This window comes from Thunnus albacares, chromosome 14 (genome assembly GCF_914725855.1).
Source record: "Thunnus albacares chromosome 14, fThuAlb1.1, whole genome shotgun sequence".
In the NCBI taxonomy this organism is placed as follows: Eukaryota; Metazoa; Chordata; class Actinopteri; order Scombriformes; family Scombridae; genus Thunnus; species Thunnus albacares.
Genome location: NC_058119.1, coordinates 31,510,001 through 31,525,000, shown reverse-complemented (window position 1 = coordinate 31,525,000; position 15,000 = coordinate 31,510,001). Strand labels below are relative to the sequence as shown.

The following is a 15,000-nucleotide window of genomic DNA, read 5'->3' as shown; positions in this document are numbered from 1 at the left end:
CCCTGTCTAATGCTGCGTTTGAGTTCCACTGGAAACTACAACTTCTTACAGGAACATGTGTCTCTCAGGTGTGCAAAGGTAAATGTCTTCTTCTGTAGTTTTTATGTCAAAGACTGTTGTCCATAGAGCTGAAAGAAGTACTCAGATCCTTTACTGCAGTAACAGTACCAATACAGCAAAGTAAAAATACTCCATTACAAGTAAAAGTCCCGCATGAAAAATCCTCCTGCAGTAAAAGTACATAAGTATTATGAGCTTGATGTAGTTAAAGTATTGCAGTAAAAGTACATAAGTATTATGAGCTTGATGTAGTTAAAGTATTGCAGTAAAAGTACATAAGTATTATGAGCTTGATGTAGTTAAAGTATTGCAGTAAAAGTACATAAGTATTATGAGCTTGATGTAGTTAAAGTATTGCAGTAAAAGTACATAAGTATTATGAGCTTGATGTAGTTAAAGTATTGCAGTAAAAGTAGTGGTTTGGTCCCTCTGACTGATATATTATTATATATGACATCATTAGATTATTAATAGTGAAGCATCAGTGTTAGAGCAGCATGTTACTGTTGTAGCTGCTGGAGGTGGAGCTAGTTTACACTACTTTATATACAGTTAGCTAGTTTAGTCCAGTGGTTCCCAACCTAGGGGTCGGGCCCCTCCAAAGGGTCAGCAGATAAATCTGAGGGGTGGTGAGATGATTAATGGGAGAGGAAAGAAGAAAAAACAAAGTTCTGATACACAAATCTGTTTTCAGTTTTTGGACTTTTTCTCTAATCTTTGATTTTTGCTGAAATATTGGATCATTTGAACATTTATTGAAATGAAAGCATGTGAGAAGTTTAGAGGGAAAAATCACTATTTGGTGGAGCTGTTAACAACTCATAGACATGTGAAATGTGACCCCGACTACACACTGCTTTTTGTAAGACGTCAAAAGACAAAAAGGTTGGAAACCACTGGTTTCATCTTTAACAATGTGTTGTATTTTAAAAGCTTGTTATATTATCCATTGTGTCAAATCTTCATCTGAAAAGTAACTAAAGCTGTCAAATAAATGTAGTGGAGTAGAAAGTACAATATTTCCCTCTGAAATGTAGAAAGTAGCATCACATGGAAATACTCAAGTAAAGTACAAGTACCTCTAAACTGTACTACAGTACTTGAGTAAATGTACACTTATCAATAAATATCCATCATTTCAATATTTGTTGTTTGTTGACTTGTAAACATTGAGACATTTTCTCTGTGACCAGTTGACACTAAATGTAAAATTTCCAAATGTGTTAAAATATTTCATAAGTACATAAAAATGTATTTATGAGGCACATTTGAAGTAAATCAGAGACTTTATGTCACTTTGGTGGATTTTAAACACGTGTTGTTAACTAGTCGTCAGACGTGGTTTTTAAGTTGTTTTTGAGACGCGACTCGGCTCCCAGTGAGCGACAAACACTGATGTGATGGTGTCGAGCGTCACCACTGCGGGCTCAGCCGGATACTGAGTGGACTCGAACGGGAGCCGGATCCAAGGCCCCAGTTCTGACCTCCACACCTTATCCGACCGACCTCCGGATGCAACCGTCCTGGTCCGAGGAGGTTTGTGGTGGCAGGAACGACCTCGCCTGGAACTGTCAAACCGCCATGAACCTGGATGCAAGACCTTCTGATACTGACGTCTCTCCTCCACAACCTGCAGATGTTGCTCAGAAGATTCGTCAGCCCGGCGGAGCAAACAACCCTTCCAGCGGTGAAGTCCTCCTCTCACCGCAGGTTGCTGAAGGAGGCCGTGATCAGCTGCAGCAGTCTCCGCCTACAACCGTCCATCCACAGTCGCTGTTTTCTCGTTGCCGCTTCAGTGTTTCCTGCCATCAGTCCCGTCCTCCTCCGTTAGAAGAGTCACAGTCCAGGTGGGAACAGATGACCCAGTTCTTCATCAGTCCGACTTCACCAGAATCTGTTTTTATCTCCTCAGTTCACAGCTGGACTCATGATGTTGGTTTTATTGACAGTTTGAATCTGTTTTTGTACCGATTGTCTCTCTTTAATTCTCTTAAAGCAGACATGATCTTATAATGTCTTATTTAAAGTAATGTTCTGTTTGGTTTGTTGGGTTTTCAGGTGCAATTAGTTCAATAAAAGCATGTTTGAAATAATTAATTTCATCTCTTTATTCGATGTTTGGGGTCTCTGTTGTTAAAGCAGAAAGACAGAGGAACTGTATAATGTGCACATTTCAGTGTTTGTTTATTCATCACAAGTCATATCGTGCAGCTCTGGAAGGACACGTGACAGCGTTAAGTACCGTGAAAAGGTTCCGTTTGGTACCGGTATCGGATCAAATGTGATCGGTACCAAACTCTAAATGTAATTAGCTCTGAAGAAGCAAAACAACATGAATATTGGCAGCAACAGAAGAGTTTCAGACAGTGTAAGAAACATAGAAAGTTCACCAAACACCTGAACGCAGCGTCTGAACCGGAAATAAAACAGCTGATCAGTAAACTGAGTCACACAGATAACAGACCGGTTCAGAGATAAAAACAACAAACTGCTCCTGAAACCTCACAGCTCTGCACGTTGTCCCAAAATAGAAAAATGTTGTTTACTGTTTAGAAGTGTCAGCAATAATATGTGAGTATCTCAGAATATCTATTGAAAGTTTCAGTTCTTTCTGCTGTTATTTACCTTAAAAACACCGGATTTTACAATAATTAATAAGTTTTTGTTGTTCATTGAGTTAACGAGGTGTACGTGAAGGCACCACTCAGTTATTTTCTGATTTTTATAAACCGGTTTTGTTTTGGTTGTCGTTTCTCCGACGCTCCCCGGGGGCCGTGGACGCGGCACAGTAAGACCACGTGGTTGCAGGTCTGGCCTGTGATTGGCTCGCTGCTGATCAGCTGCTCTCTGCGGATCTCAGTCAGGCGGAGAGGCTCAGCGGGGACTCTGCTCCGTCCTCACCGGCTCTCACTGCTCCGCCACCCGGCAGGCGACCGGCCTCCTTCCCCGCTGACAGGCCCGCGGCTCCCGGTCACTCACCGGCTCGTTCAGTCGGTTCCTCCCGTTAATATTTGTTTTGTTTTTTTTAACGTTTTCAGTGATGCGAAAGCGGAATAACTCGCTGACTGCGGAGCATGACAGCGCGACCACCGGCACTCTGCTGGACAGCGACCCGGACCTGAAGCAGCGTCCCGGCAGAGGAGCAGCGGGGCCCGCAGCCGGCGGCCGGCAGGGCCCGGGGGAGGACCGGAGCATGGCGAAACCGTTCAGGAGGTAAGAACCGGGACCGGGACTGTCAGGAAACCAGTTTGACTCTTTACTGACCCGAAACAACAAGAAAATGATGGAAAACAAAATTATTTAATTTCATACAAATTCAAGTTTGAACAGATTTTATTTAGAACAAAAATAAATGTTTTAGTGTAAAAGTTTGAACTCATTTAAATAAAGTATTAATATATTATCATATATATTATTAATATATTCTATAACATTAGTAGACAATATTTAATTAAAGACAGGAAAAAAGTAAAAAATAATAATAATAATTTAAATTTTGAAAAGTAAATTAGAGTAAAAGTAATAAGTTAAATCTTTAAATCTCTGTTGATACAGATATTTAAAAAAAATAGAAATACAAATATTGAATATTTTTTTAAAAATAAATTAAATTGATGGCTTGATAATGAGTTTAATTTAATAATGTTTAATATTTCTGACAGAGGAGCTGCTGGTCTGTGACTCGGATCATCTGTCAGCTGACTGGTCTGACTGGTTTCACTGAGACTGGTGAGCTGGTCGGACTGGAAGCTGGAAGACGCCCCTGAGTCACAGGTCAAAGTTCATCTGCTGAGCTCAGCTGTTCTGACCTGCCTGACGTGTAATAACAGTAAAGTTTATGAGTTTGTGATAAGTTGAGTTTTAATTAGCAAACCTCGTTAGTCTCTAAACTTCCTGTGGTTGCTTCAGACAGGAACCTGCAGCTCTTAAAGTTTTAAAAGCTTTGAATTCACTTCATTGTTTCCTACATCACATAAAGACAATCAATTTATGTTAATCGATTAATTCTGTTATTGTTCTATACAACAGGAAGTATCAACGAATCTCTACTGGAAAATGAAAAACTATTAAATGACTTAATGTGGATTTAAATTGAGCTTGTTGACACGTTCAGACACTTTGATTGTGAAACACAAACAGGAAGTTACTGCAGCAGCTGGACTCCTTCATCTGTCTGTTCATACTTCTGTTTTTGTGTCTTTTACACCAGATTTAGTCAAACTGTCTGCAGTGTAACGACGATCAGACGCTGATTACTGTCGTCAACGTGATCCGCAGCTTCTTTTCTCTGTTTCTAAGTTGGTTTATGGAGAAAATGATGAAGTCACACTGACTGGTGTCAACGTGTGACTTTATTCTCAACATACTACTTTTTATCTGCCTGTTGTCATCTTCACCCCGCAGTACTCAGAGTAGTTTGTGTTTCAGCAGAACATTTAAATAACGTTTTATGAGGGAACACAAAGGCCTGAACTCCGCCGTCTTCTTCTTCTTCTTCTTCTGCTGCTGCTGCTGCTGCTGCTGTGTGTCCTGTCAGCTTTACTCTTCTTCTTCTTCTGTGTTAATCCTCATTAGAGCGTCATCAGAGCCGACAGAAGGTCAACCAGATCTACCTGCTGATAGAGGACACTGCAGTGCATTGTGGTCCGTTAGAGCTGCTGCTGCTCTCCGTCACATTCATACTGAAACTATAACTGATCACATGATCAATTTTAAACAAAAACGATTATAAAGTACAGAAGAAGTAGTCGATGTCCGTTATAGTTGTTATTAAGCCCAGTTTAGACTTTCTGCACCAGACATGTTGATTTTCACATGACAGTAAAAATAAATAATATGAAGAACAAAGAATAGATGCTCCAGAGAAGACGGTTTATTTATTTATTCTTATATCTGTATAACTTATAACTTAGACTCCTCAGGGACTTTCAGTCTTTATATTAAATCAGAAGAAAAGAAGGAAGGAAGAATCCAACATGACGTTAGACGCTGCTCGTCAGCGCAACAGGTCAAAATATACAAAACATAATGAGACACAAGGTCACATATTACAGTAAATCAACAAATAACAACAAAGAATAAATCTGGAAAAACGGAGTTAGCTACAAGTAAAATAAGAAAAAAAAAACAAATTAATACAACATTAACAGGCTGGCACATTTTAATAACAACTAATTGTAGGAATAGTTGGATTTCTTTTCCCTCTTTAATTATTCATCCTTGTGATCACAGATGTAAAGAGACGACGTCCGTCACAGCGAGTACAAACAACCAAAAACCGGTCCGCTGATAAACACCAACCAGCAGCTTCTCGTCCGGAGGCTGAAGAACCTTAAAGTGGCGCCGGCGGCCGCTAGCTGCTCCGACTGACTCCCAGTCAAACAGCCTCAACTTCTCTCTAGAAATACTGAGTCAGTCACTGGTTATTCTGGTCTCAATCTTTAAATTCAGGCCTGTAATAAATGAACTGGTGGTCATTTAGGAAATTATTGCTCCGTTCATAAGATTTGACGACTTGTAGTAGCTTTTGATGTCTGCTGTGTGGACGCACGTAAGCTGCGACTCTGGGCTTCAAACCAGCATCCGTCTACGTCCATGTTTATATGCAGGCAGCTGCTGCTGTTCTGGAGAGACGATGAGATTAAACTTTTAGTTTTAATCACATCTCATAGTAACAACTTCATTAATAACTTGAGTGTCGGCAGATAATTAATAGATCAAAACACAGTCAGTTATACTGTTGAGAATCAAGTGTTTTTATTCAGTAATGAAGTAAATCTGAAATATATAAACAATAATAAACTGCTGGTGCAGTTTAGTCAACAGTAAACAAACATCAATGAAACCGTCTCCAAATTCATCTCTATGCAGACGATACTGTTCTGTTCAGCAACACTCTCGTATTCATCTTAACTGATATTTAACACAAATAAAACAAAATTCACAGTTTTCTCAAGATCAAAAAAACACAGACGACAGTAATCTGCATTTCTCCGCTGACAGTGCTTCAAACGTCTGGCCAGATGTGGCAGCACAGAAACAAAAGCAGCTTCTCTTTGATTTATAAGAGGATCAACTCTCCTGTCAGTTTTGGATTATGATATAAACTCTACTTGGACGTCACGCATAGGTAGATTAAGACCTGCACAGGTAGATTAAGACCTGCACAGGTAGATTAGACCCTCACAGATAGATTAAGACCTGCACAGGTAGATTAGACCCTCACAGGTAGATTAAGACCTGCACAGGTAGATGAAGACCTGCACAGGTAGATTAGACCCCCACAGGTAGATTAAGACCTGCACAGGTAGATTAAGACCTGCACAGGTAGATTAGACCCTCACAGGTAGATTGAGACCCTCACAGGTAGATTGAGACCCTCACAGGTAGATAAACTCTGTGTGAGTTGCGTGCTGAGGTGACTGAGTGGGGACTAAATGCTTCTCTGTGCGCTGCCGTCTAGCTGGCGTCTAGTGACAACCTGCATGTGAGGCGTTTATGGGACATCTGTAAATTGTAGCTGCCCTCTAAACTGCGTGAGTCTCTGCATGCTCGCCGGTCGCCCACCACCACAAGTAAATTGTCAACCTGTGGGAAACACCGGGGGATGTAATTCACAGACGCACGGCTGCCTTTAGATTCAGGTTTATTACTGCAGGACTGGAACCATCAGTGTCTGTTCATCTATAAAGATTATAAAGTTCTGCTTTTAGGGTTCGTGTGGAAAATCTTTCAGTGTGACCACATCTGAATACTCTCAAACCTCCTGGACTCTTCATAACCGTCCGTTACCTGCCTGTAACCGTTTTAACTGATGTTGTTGATTCTTCATGTTTGTATTTGACACAGTGTGACCTCAGCATCGCTGTTAATGAGAGTCACCCTCAGCGGTTCCTCTGAGAGTCTTATAAATAAAGGTTGAATGAAAACCTGATAAAACAGCAGAATGCTCCTTTAAAGTGCTGCAGTCCCTCTAAGTGCAGTTTGACCTCGTTTAAAGAGGTGAAGTCCAGGATTAGATCTCCGTCGTGTTCGGAGTAACTGACGGAGCGAAGTGAAGAAGAACAGCTGCAGGTTCATCGCTGTCACTGAGCGTCGTCACTTCATCCAACTTCAAATGTCGAAAGAGGAAGTCTGTTTGCTGTGAGTCTGAGTCAGCGTCTCAGACTTTAACCCCCCCCCCCCTCCCCCCTCACTGACCTTTGACCTCTGATAAGATGATTATCTTCAGGCTGAGAGGTTGTTGTCTTCGTTGTGTCTGTGGAGCTCAGAGGTGGATCCCAGCTGAAGACGGTAAATAACAAACACTGAAGGAGCTGAAATATAATTATTTATATATATATATATAATGATATATATATATAATGATAGTCGAGTAATCGATTAGTTAATCAAAAGAAAATGAATCTGCAACCATTTGATAATCGAGTTGTTTAAATCATTTTTTAAAGCAAACGTTCGGTCAGAATAACAAAATGTTTTAAGATGAACTCTGGAAACTTCTGAGTGTTGCTACCGATATATCTGTGATAGGCCGATATCGATCAATAATATCGGCTGACGGATATATCAGGCGGACTCTAGTTTTAAATCATTTTTAAGAAGAAAAGTCTAAATTCTCTGATTGCAGCTTGTTAAATGTGAATATTTATGGCAGTAAACTGAAGATCGTTGGACAGAACGAGACGTTTGATGACGTCGTCGGACTAATTAGAATATTAATTAGTGTCTCTGATTGTTTTCTGTAGAGCTGCAACTCGTTCACGTTCATATCGATTAATTGTTTTATCTGTAAAATGTTGTAAAATAATGAAAAAAGTCTGTCGTCAAAGTGACGTCTGTGACGTCTTGTTGTGTCCGACAAACCAAAAATATTCAGTTTATTCACGAAGGACAAAGAGAAGCATCAAAGCGTCACAAGCAAGCAGATAATTAATGATTAATGCTGATTAGTTTATTGATTAATTCTCTGCTGATGGACTAATCGTTTCAGTCTCATCAAGTAATCGAGAAAATGATCGTTGGATTCATCTATAAAGAGAATAATGGTTTGTTGAAGCTTTACTGGAAACACTGGAAACATAAAACAGAGTGAATCAGTTTCCAGTCTGAGCTTAAACCTCGGATCTGTTGGAGCGATGATGAGGAGGCTGGAACCAGTAACCATCTGTATGTTTAACTGGAACCAGTAACCATCTGTATGTTTAACTGGAACCAGTAACCATCTGTATGTTTAACTGGAACCAGTAACCATCTGTATGTTTAACTGGAACCAGTGATCATCTGTATGTCGAACTGGAACCAGTGATCATCTGTATGTTTAACTGGAACCAGTGACCATCTGTATGTCTAACTGGAACCAGTTACTGTCAGACTTCCTGCTGTCATGTTAAACAGCAGATTGTGATTGGTTGGATCCGGCAGCGTTGGTGTGACGTCGGCTGAAGGCCTTTGTGTTGCTGGCTGAGCTGAGCTGGATGCAGAGTCATCAGTCTGCGTCTGTGACGGACGTCTGCTGACTGTTTACAGGCTTCATCTGTTATTTTTACTGCAGATGACAGAAGAGAAGCTGAGTGGAAGATTCCTGCCGTCGCCTTCAGGCCAACGATTCACAACATTAACGTTTTGATAATATGAAGACAGAGAAACCTGATATTTACACATATTTGCTGTCAAACACATAACAAGACATAGTCTGATATAAAATACTGTAGGACTGATTTAACCCCATCAGTCACAGGAAACATAGAACTGGAAACCAGTAACTCCCAGTGTTGGACTGAAGCTGCAGACGCAGGTTAAAGAACCTCATGTTGGCGTTTCTATGATTTAAAACAGATTCCTTCGTTCATTTGAACTATTTTCCAAACTCTTAAAATCATAAAACCTTTTTAAAAGCCAGTGATGAAGTTTGGTGACACTTTATAAGAAAATGGTGAAAAATGTCCATCACTGTTTTCCTGAAGCTGTTGAATGTTTCCGTCCTCCTCAGTCTGATCTATGTAGTAACGTGTTGGTTGTGGCTCGTAGTGATGATGAGACTCTGCAGCTCCTCTCGGCTTTACGGAGCTTTATAGTGAGTTTCAGCTCATTGTTTATCTGTCCGGCTGCAACTTTACTGTTCTGGTTCACTCTCAGCGTCTCATAGCGTCACTACCTGCTAACAGACAGTTAGCTGTAGACTAGCCGGTGAACATAGTGGAGCATTTAGCAGCTAATTGTTTCTAATGTTGCAGCTTCAGATGTGATGAGTTTAAGTTTTTTATGATGTAAACTGTTGATCAGACAGACGAGACATTTGAAGACGTCACCTGCAATCAGTTAATCAGGAAAGTGTTCCAGAGCTGCAACGATTTATTGATCAACATGAAATTAATCTGCAACATTTTGATAATTGAATAATTATATTATATTATATATTTAATTATAAGTGATTTGAAAAATGTGAAATATTTGCTGGTTTCAGTTTCTCAGGTTTGAATATTTGATGCTTTTCTCTGTCATACATGATAGTAAAGTGAATATTTTGGGGTTTTGGACTGTTGGTCAGATAAAATAAGACATCTGAAGGCGTCACTTTTGATTTTTGATCAAGAGATCAATCGTTATTTGCATTCATATGTATATCTATCTGTTTATAAAGCTGGGCGTAGGTGTGAGTTGGTGCCATATTTTCATAATCAATCACAGCTGTCAATCAAAGCTGCTATAAGTCTTCAGATCTGATGAACAGAGCAATAATTAGAGGGTCTGAGTTTATAGACCGGAATGACTCAGAGTTTTAGAGACTGAGAGTCAGAAGGATCATTAATAAGACACGACGCTGCTGTTTGGTTTCAACCCTAAAAATGAAGTGAAACTAACAGTTTCCTGTAAGTCATAAGACTTACAGAGTGAAAGATGATCAGCGGGGACGAGTATCAATCATCAATATGCTCGTATTGTTTACACTTTAATAAAGTCAGATTAAGATTTTGTAGAATAATCCTACTTCCTGCTGAGAGGCTGTCACATCTGATCCTGACTGAGCAGCAAACATCACACACACACACACACACACACACACACACACACACACACACACACACACACACATGCATGCGTGTGTGTGTGTTCTCTTGCTTTCAGCTGCAGGAAGCTCAGCAGCAGCTGGCGGTGAGCCTGCAGTATTATTAGCTGATGTTACGCTGCAACCTCAAAGTCACCTTGAGGTGAACCCACCACAGAGACCAGGAGGAGGAGGAGGGAGCGGTAGGAGGAAGAGGAGGAGGACGAGGAGGGAGGAGGAAGAGGAGGAGGAGGAGGGAGGACGCCTGCAGGACACACTGAACCCTGTCAGTCACTGGAAACATAAAAACCAGTAACTCCCAGTGTTGGACTGGAGCTGCAGAGAGATGTTTAAGAACCTCAGTCATGTTTTAAAACTGATTACAGGCTCCATCTTTGTTTAAAGGACTCATATTCTGCACATTTCCAGCTCTATATTCATATTCTGGGGCTCTACTGGAATATTTTTGCATGATTTCCTGTTAAAAGCTCCTTATTGATCTTCTACTGGTCCTTTATGCAGCCCCTCAGTTCAGCCTCTGTCTGAAACAGGCCGTTTTAGCTTCTGTCTCTTTAAGGCCCCGCCTCCTGATGAGCCCACTCTGTTCTGATTGGTCAGCTTCAGGAAGCTTCCTCCGGCTCCGGAGGCTACGTAAACAAACTATAGTAGCAGGATTTCACTTCTTTTTCTCCTTCTTTACTTCAAATGTCAACTTCTCAAATCCATCCGAACATGTTGGAGCTGAACAACACGTAGAAACACCTTAGCAACCACCTTAGCAACCACCTCAGTAACCAAGGCTACAGATCAGACGGCTGTTTATGAGCATGTGTGACGAGCCGTATAACTAGAAAGAGCAGGTTCAGAGCAGGTTTCTGATCACTAATATGATCAGTCTCTAATTACTATTGTGACCGATCAACACTCTGCTCTGCTGAATGAGGAGAAACACCAACAGAGATTTTATCTTTGTCCACAAACAACGACAGCAGCTGCTAAACCTGCACGTCATGGATTTGATATCATGACAGATAAATGTGTAAATGTCAGAGGAAACACAAGAGCAGAGTTGGATTCAGGGTTTAAGGTCATAAAATGTCTTCATAAGTCTTATTTTTAATCACAGTGGGTCTTAGATTCTGAGGTTCACGTATTTAAACATTTAGTCCTAGGTTTGATTGATTCTCACAGCTCTCATGAAGCTAACAGGATTAATAATGTAAAGCTAACAGTGGGACTGTTCTGCTCTGTTCTGTCTGTTCTGCTCTGCTCTGTTCTGTTCTGCTCTGTTCTGTTCTGCTCTGTTCTGTTCTGTTCTGCTCTGTTCTGTTCTGCTCTGTTCTGTTCTGTTCTGTTCTGCTCTGTTCTGTTCTGTTCTGTTCGGTTCGGTTCGGTTCGGTTCTGTTCTGTTCTGTTCTGTTCTGTTCTGTTCTGTTCTGTTCTGCTCTGCTCTGCTCTGCTCTGTTCTGTTCTGTTCTGTTCTGTTCGGTTCTGTTCTGTTCTGTTCTGTTCTGTTCTGTTCTGTTCTGTTCTGTTCTGTTCGGTTCGGTTCTGTTCTGCTCTGTTCTGTTCTGCTCTGCTCTGTTCTGTTCGGCTCTGTTCTGTTCTGCTCTGTTCGGGTCTGTTCTGTTCTGTTCTGCTCTGCTCTGCTCTGCTCTGTTCTGTTCTGCTCTGTTCTGTTCTGTTCTGTTCTGTTCTGTTCTGCTCTGCTCTGTTCTGTTCGGTTCTGTTCTGTTCTGTTCTGCTCTGTTCTGTTCTGTTCTGCTCTGTTCTGTTCTGCTCTGCTCTGTTCTGTTCGGTTCTGTTCTGTTCTGTTCGGTTCTGCTCTGTTCTGTTCTGCTCTGTTCTGTTCTGTTCTGTTCTGCTCTGCTCTGCTCTGTTCTGTTCTGTTCTGTTCTGCTCTGTTCTGCTCTGTTCTGCTCTGCTCTGCTCTGCTCTGCTCTGTTCTGTTCTGCTCTGCTCTGTTCTGTTCGGCTCTGTTCTGTTCTCTGTTCTGTTCTGTTCTGCTCTGTTCTGTTCTGTTCTGTTCTGTTCTGCTCTGCTCTGCTCTGCTCTGTTCTGTTCTGCTCTGTTCTGCTCTGTTCTGTTCTGTTCTGTTCTGTTCTGTTCTGTTCTGCTCTGCTCTGCTCTGCTCTGCTCTGTTCTGTTCTGTTCTGCTCTGTTCTGTTCTGTTCTGCTCTGTTCTGTTCTGTTCTGCTCTGTTCTGTTCTGTTCTGTTCTGTTCTGTTCTGTTCTGCTCTGCTCTGCTCTGCTCTGCTCTGCTCTGTTCTGTTCTGTTCTGTTCTGTTCTGTTCTGCTCTGCTCTGCTCTGCTCTGTTCTGCTCTGTTCTGCTCTGTTCTGTTCTGTTCTGTTCTGTTCTGCTCTGCTCTGCTCTGCTCTGTCTGTTCTGTTCTGCTCTGTTCTGTCTGTTCTGTTCTGTTTTGTTCTGTCTGCTCTGTTCAGCTGGATGAATTATTTAGATGTGCAGCAGCTGGATCATGTGATTGCAGCTGGATCATGTGACAGCAGTGTTATCAGAGTGAAGGATCAGCTTTCTCTGTCTGAGTGATCAGATATCAGCGTTAAGTTCAACCTGCTGGGACTAAACGCTGTAAACATCCTGCAAACGTCTCCGACTGAACCTGCAGCTCAGACATAAACCAGCTTTATAGTGATGTTACAACTGTTCTCATATTATTCTGACTTTTAATATTCACATATTCAATAAGAAATCAAAGAAAAACTCAGATTCAAACTGATGGAAAACGTGAAAACACAGAAACACAAAACTACCTGTAAACTAAATGTTCAGCAATAAACTGAAGCATGAACCTGGATAAAAGTTAAATAAGTTATTTCAACACTAGCTGGGTTTTCTGATGGTCTGATGGTCTGATGGTCTGGCGGTCTGGCGGTCTGATGGTCTGGCGGTCTGATGGTCTGGCGGTCTGATGGTCTGATGGTCTGGCGGTCTGATGGTCTGGCGGTCTGATGGTCTGGCGGTCTGATGGTCTGATGGTCTGGCGGTCTGATGGTCTGATGGTCTGGCGGTCTGGCGGTCTGATGGTCTTGCGGTCTGTGTGTCCTCAGGTTGGGTCTGATGGGGAAGCTGAAGAGGATGGTTCTGTGGCTGCTGGTGGTCTACGTCTCCATTCCCTTCATCATCAAACTCTGTCCATCCATCCAGGCCAAACTCGTCTTCCTCAACTTCGGTGAGTCGCTCCGTTTGTCCTGAAGCTGAATCTGCTGCGTCTTCCTATTCTTCTTCTTCTGCTTCTTCTTCTGCGTCTTCTTCTTCTTCTGCTTCTTCTTCTGCTTCTGCTTCTTCTTCTGCTTCTTCTTCTGCGTCTTCTTCTTCTTCTGCTTCTTCTTCTGCTTCTGCTTCTTCTTCTGCTTCTTCTTCTGCTTCTTCCTCTTCTTCTTCTGCTTCTTCTTCTGCTTCTTCTTCTGCTTCTTCCTCTTCTTCTTCTTCTGCTTCTTCTTCTTCTTCTGCTTCTTCTTCTGCTTCTTCTTCTGCGTCTTCTTCTTCTTCTGCTTCTTCTTCTGCTTCTGCTTCTTCTTCTGCTTCTTCCTCTTCTTCTTCTTCTGCTTCTTCTTCTTCTTCTGCTTCTTCTTCTGCTTCTTCTTCTTCTTCTTCTTCTGCTTCTTCCTCTTCTTCTTCTGCTTCTTCTTCTTCTTCTGCTTCTTCTTCTGCGTCTTCTTCTTCTTCTGCTTCTTCTTCTGCTTCTGCTTCTTCTTCTGCTTCTTCTTCTGCTTCTTCCTCTTCTTCTTCTTCTGCTTCTTCTTCTGCTTCTTCCTCTTCTTCTTCTGCTTCTTCTTCTTCTTCTGCTTCTTCTTCTGCTTCTTCCTCTTCTTCTTCTTCTGCTTCTTCTTCTTCTTCTGCTTCTTCTTCTTCTTCTTCTTCTTCTGCTTCTTCTGCTTCTTCTTCTTCTTCTTCTTCTGCTTCTTCTTCTTCTGCTTCTTCTTCTTCTGCTTCTTCTTCTTCTTCTTCTTCTTCTTCTGCTTCTGCTTCTGCTTCTTCTTCTGCTTCTTCTTCTTCTTCTGCTTCTTCTTCTTCTTCTTCTTCTGCTTCTTCTTCTTCTGCTTCTTCTTCTGCTTCTTCTTCTGCTTCTGCTTCTTCTTCTTCTTCTGCTTCTTCTTCTGCTTCTTCTGCTTCTTCTTCTTCTGCTTCTTCTTCTGCTTCTTCTTCTGCTTCTTCTTCTTCTTCTGCTTCTTCTTCTTCTTCTTCTGCTTCTTCTGCTTCTTCTTCTTCTTCTGCTTCTTCTTCTTCTTCTGCTTCTTCTGCTTCTTCTTCTTCTGCTTCTTCTGCTTCTTCTTCTTCTGCTTCTTCTTCTTCTTCTGCTTCTTCTGCTTCTTCTTCTTCTTCTTCTGCTTCTTCCTCTTCTTCTGCTTCTTCTTCTGCTTCTTCTTCTTCTGCTTCTGCTTCTTCTTCTGCTTCTTCTTCTGCTTCTGCTTCTTCTTCTTCTTCTGCTTCTTCTTCTGCTTCTTCTTCTGCTTCTGCTTCTTCTTCTTCTTCTGCTTCTTCTTCTGCTTCTTCTGCTTCTTCTTCTTCTGCTTCTTCTTCTGCTTCTTCTTCTGCTTCTTCTTCTTCTTCTGCTTCTTCTTCTTCTTCTTCTGCTTCTTCTGCTTCTTCTTCTTCTTCTGCTTCTTCTTCTTCTTCTGCTTCTTCTGCTTCTTCTTCTTCTGCTTCTTCTGCTTCTTCTTCTTCTTCTGCTTCTTCTTCTGCGTCTTCTTCTTCTTCTGCTTCTTCTTCTGCTTCTGCTTCTTCTTCTGCTTCTTCTTCTGCTTCTTCCTCTTCTTCTTCTTCTGCTTCTTCTTCTGCTTCTTCCTCTTCTTCTTCTGCTTCTTCTTCTTCTTCTGCTTCTTCTTCTGCTTCTTCCTCTTCTTCTTCTTCTGCTTCTTCTTCTTCTTC

At 41.5% G+C, this 15,000-nt stretch overlaps 1 protein-coding gene across 2 annotated transcripts in view; it reads left to right on the top strand.

Moving 5' to 3' along the window:
- abhd12 (abhydrolase domain containing 12, lysophospholipase) overlaps positions 1-15,000 on the top strand; it is a 25,181-nt gene that overhangs the window by 375 nt on the left and 9,806 nt on the right. The window contains exons 1-3 of one of the 2 annotated variants that reach the window (XM_044372221.1): positions 1-78; positions 3,099-3,273; positions 13,179-13,300. The exon at positions 1-78 is cut by the window's left edge and continues 274 nt beyond it. In XM_044372221.1, coding sequence (XP_044228156.1) covers positions 3,101-3,273; positions 13,179-13,300 — 295 coding nt within the window. In that variant the 5' untranslated portion in view covers positions 1-78; positions 3,099-3,100. The remainder of the gene's footprint in view (positions 79-3,098; positions 3,274-13,178; positions 13,301-15,000) is intronic. The other variant, XM_044372220.1, reaches the window with a different exon arrangement.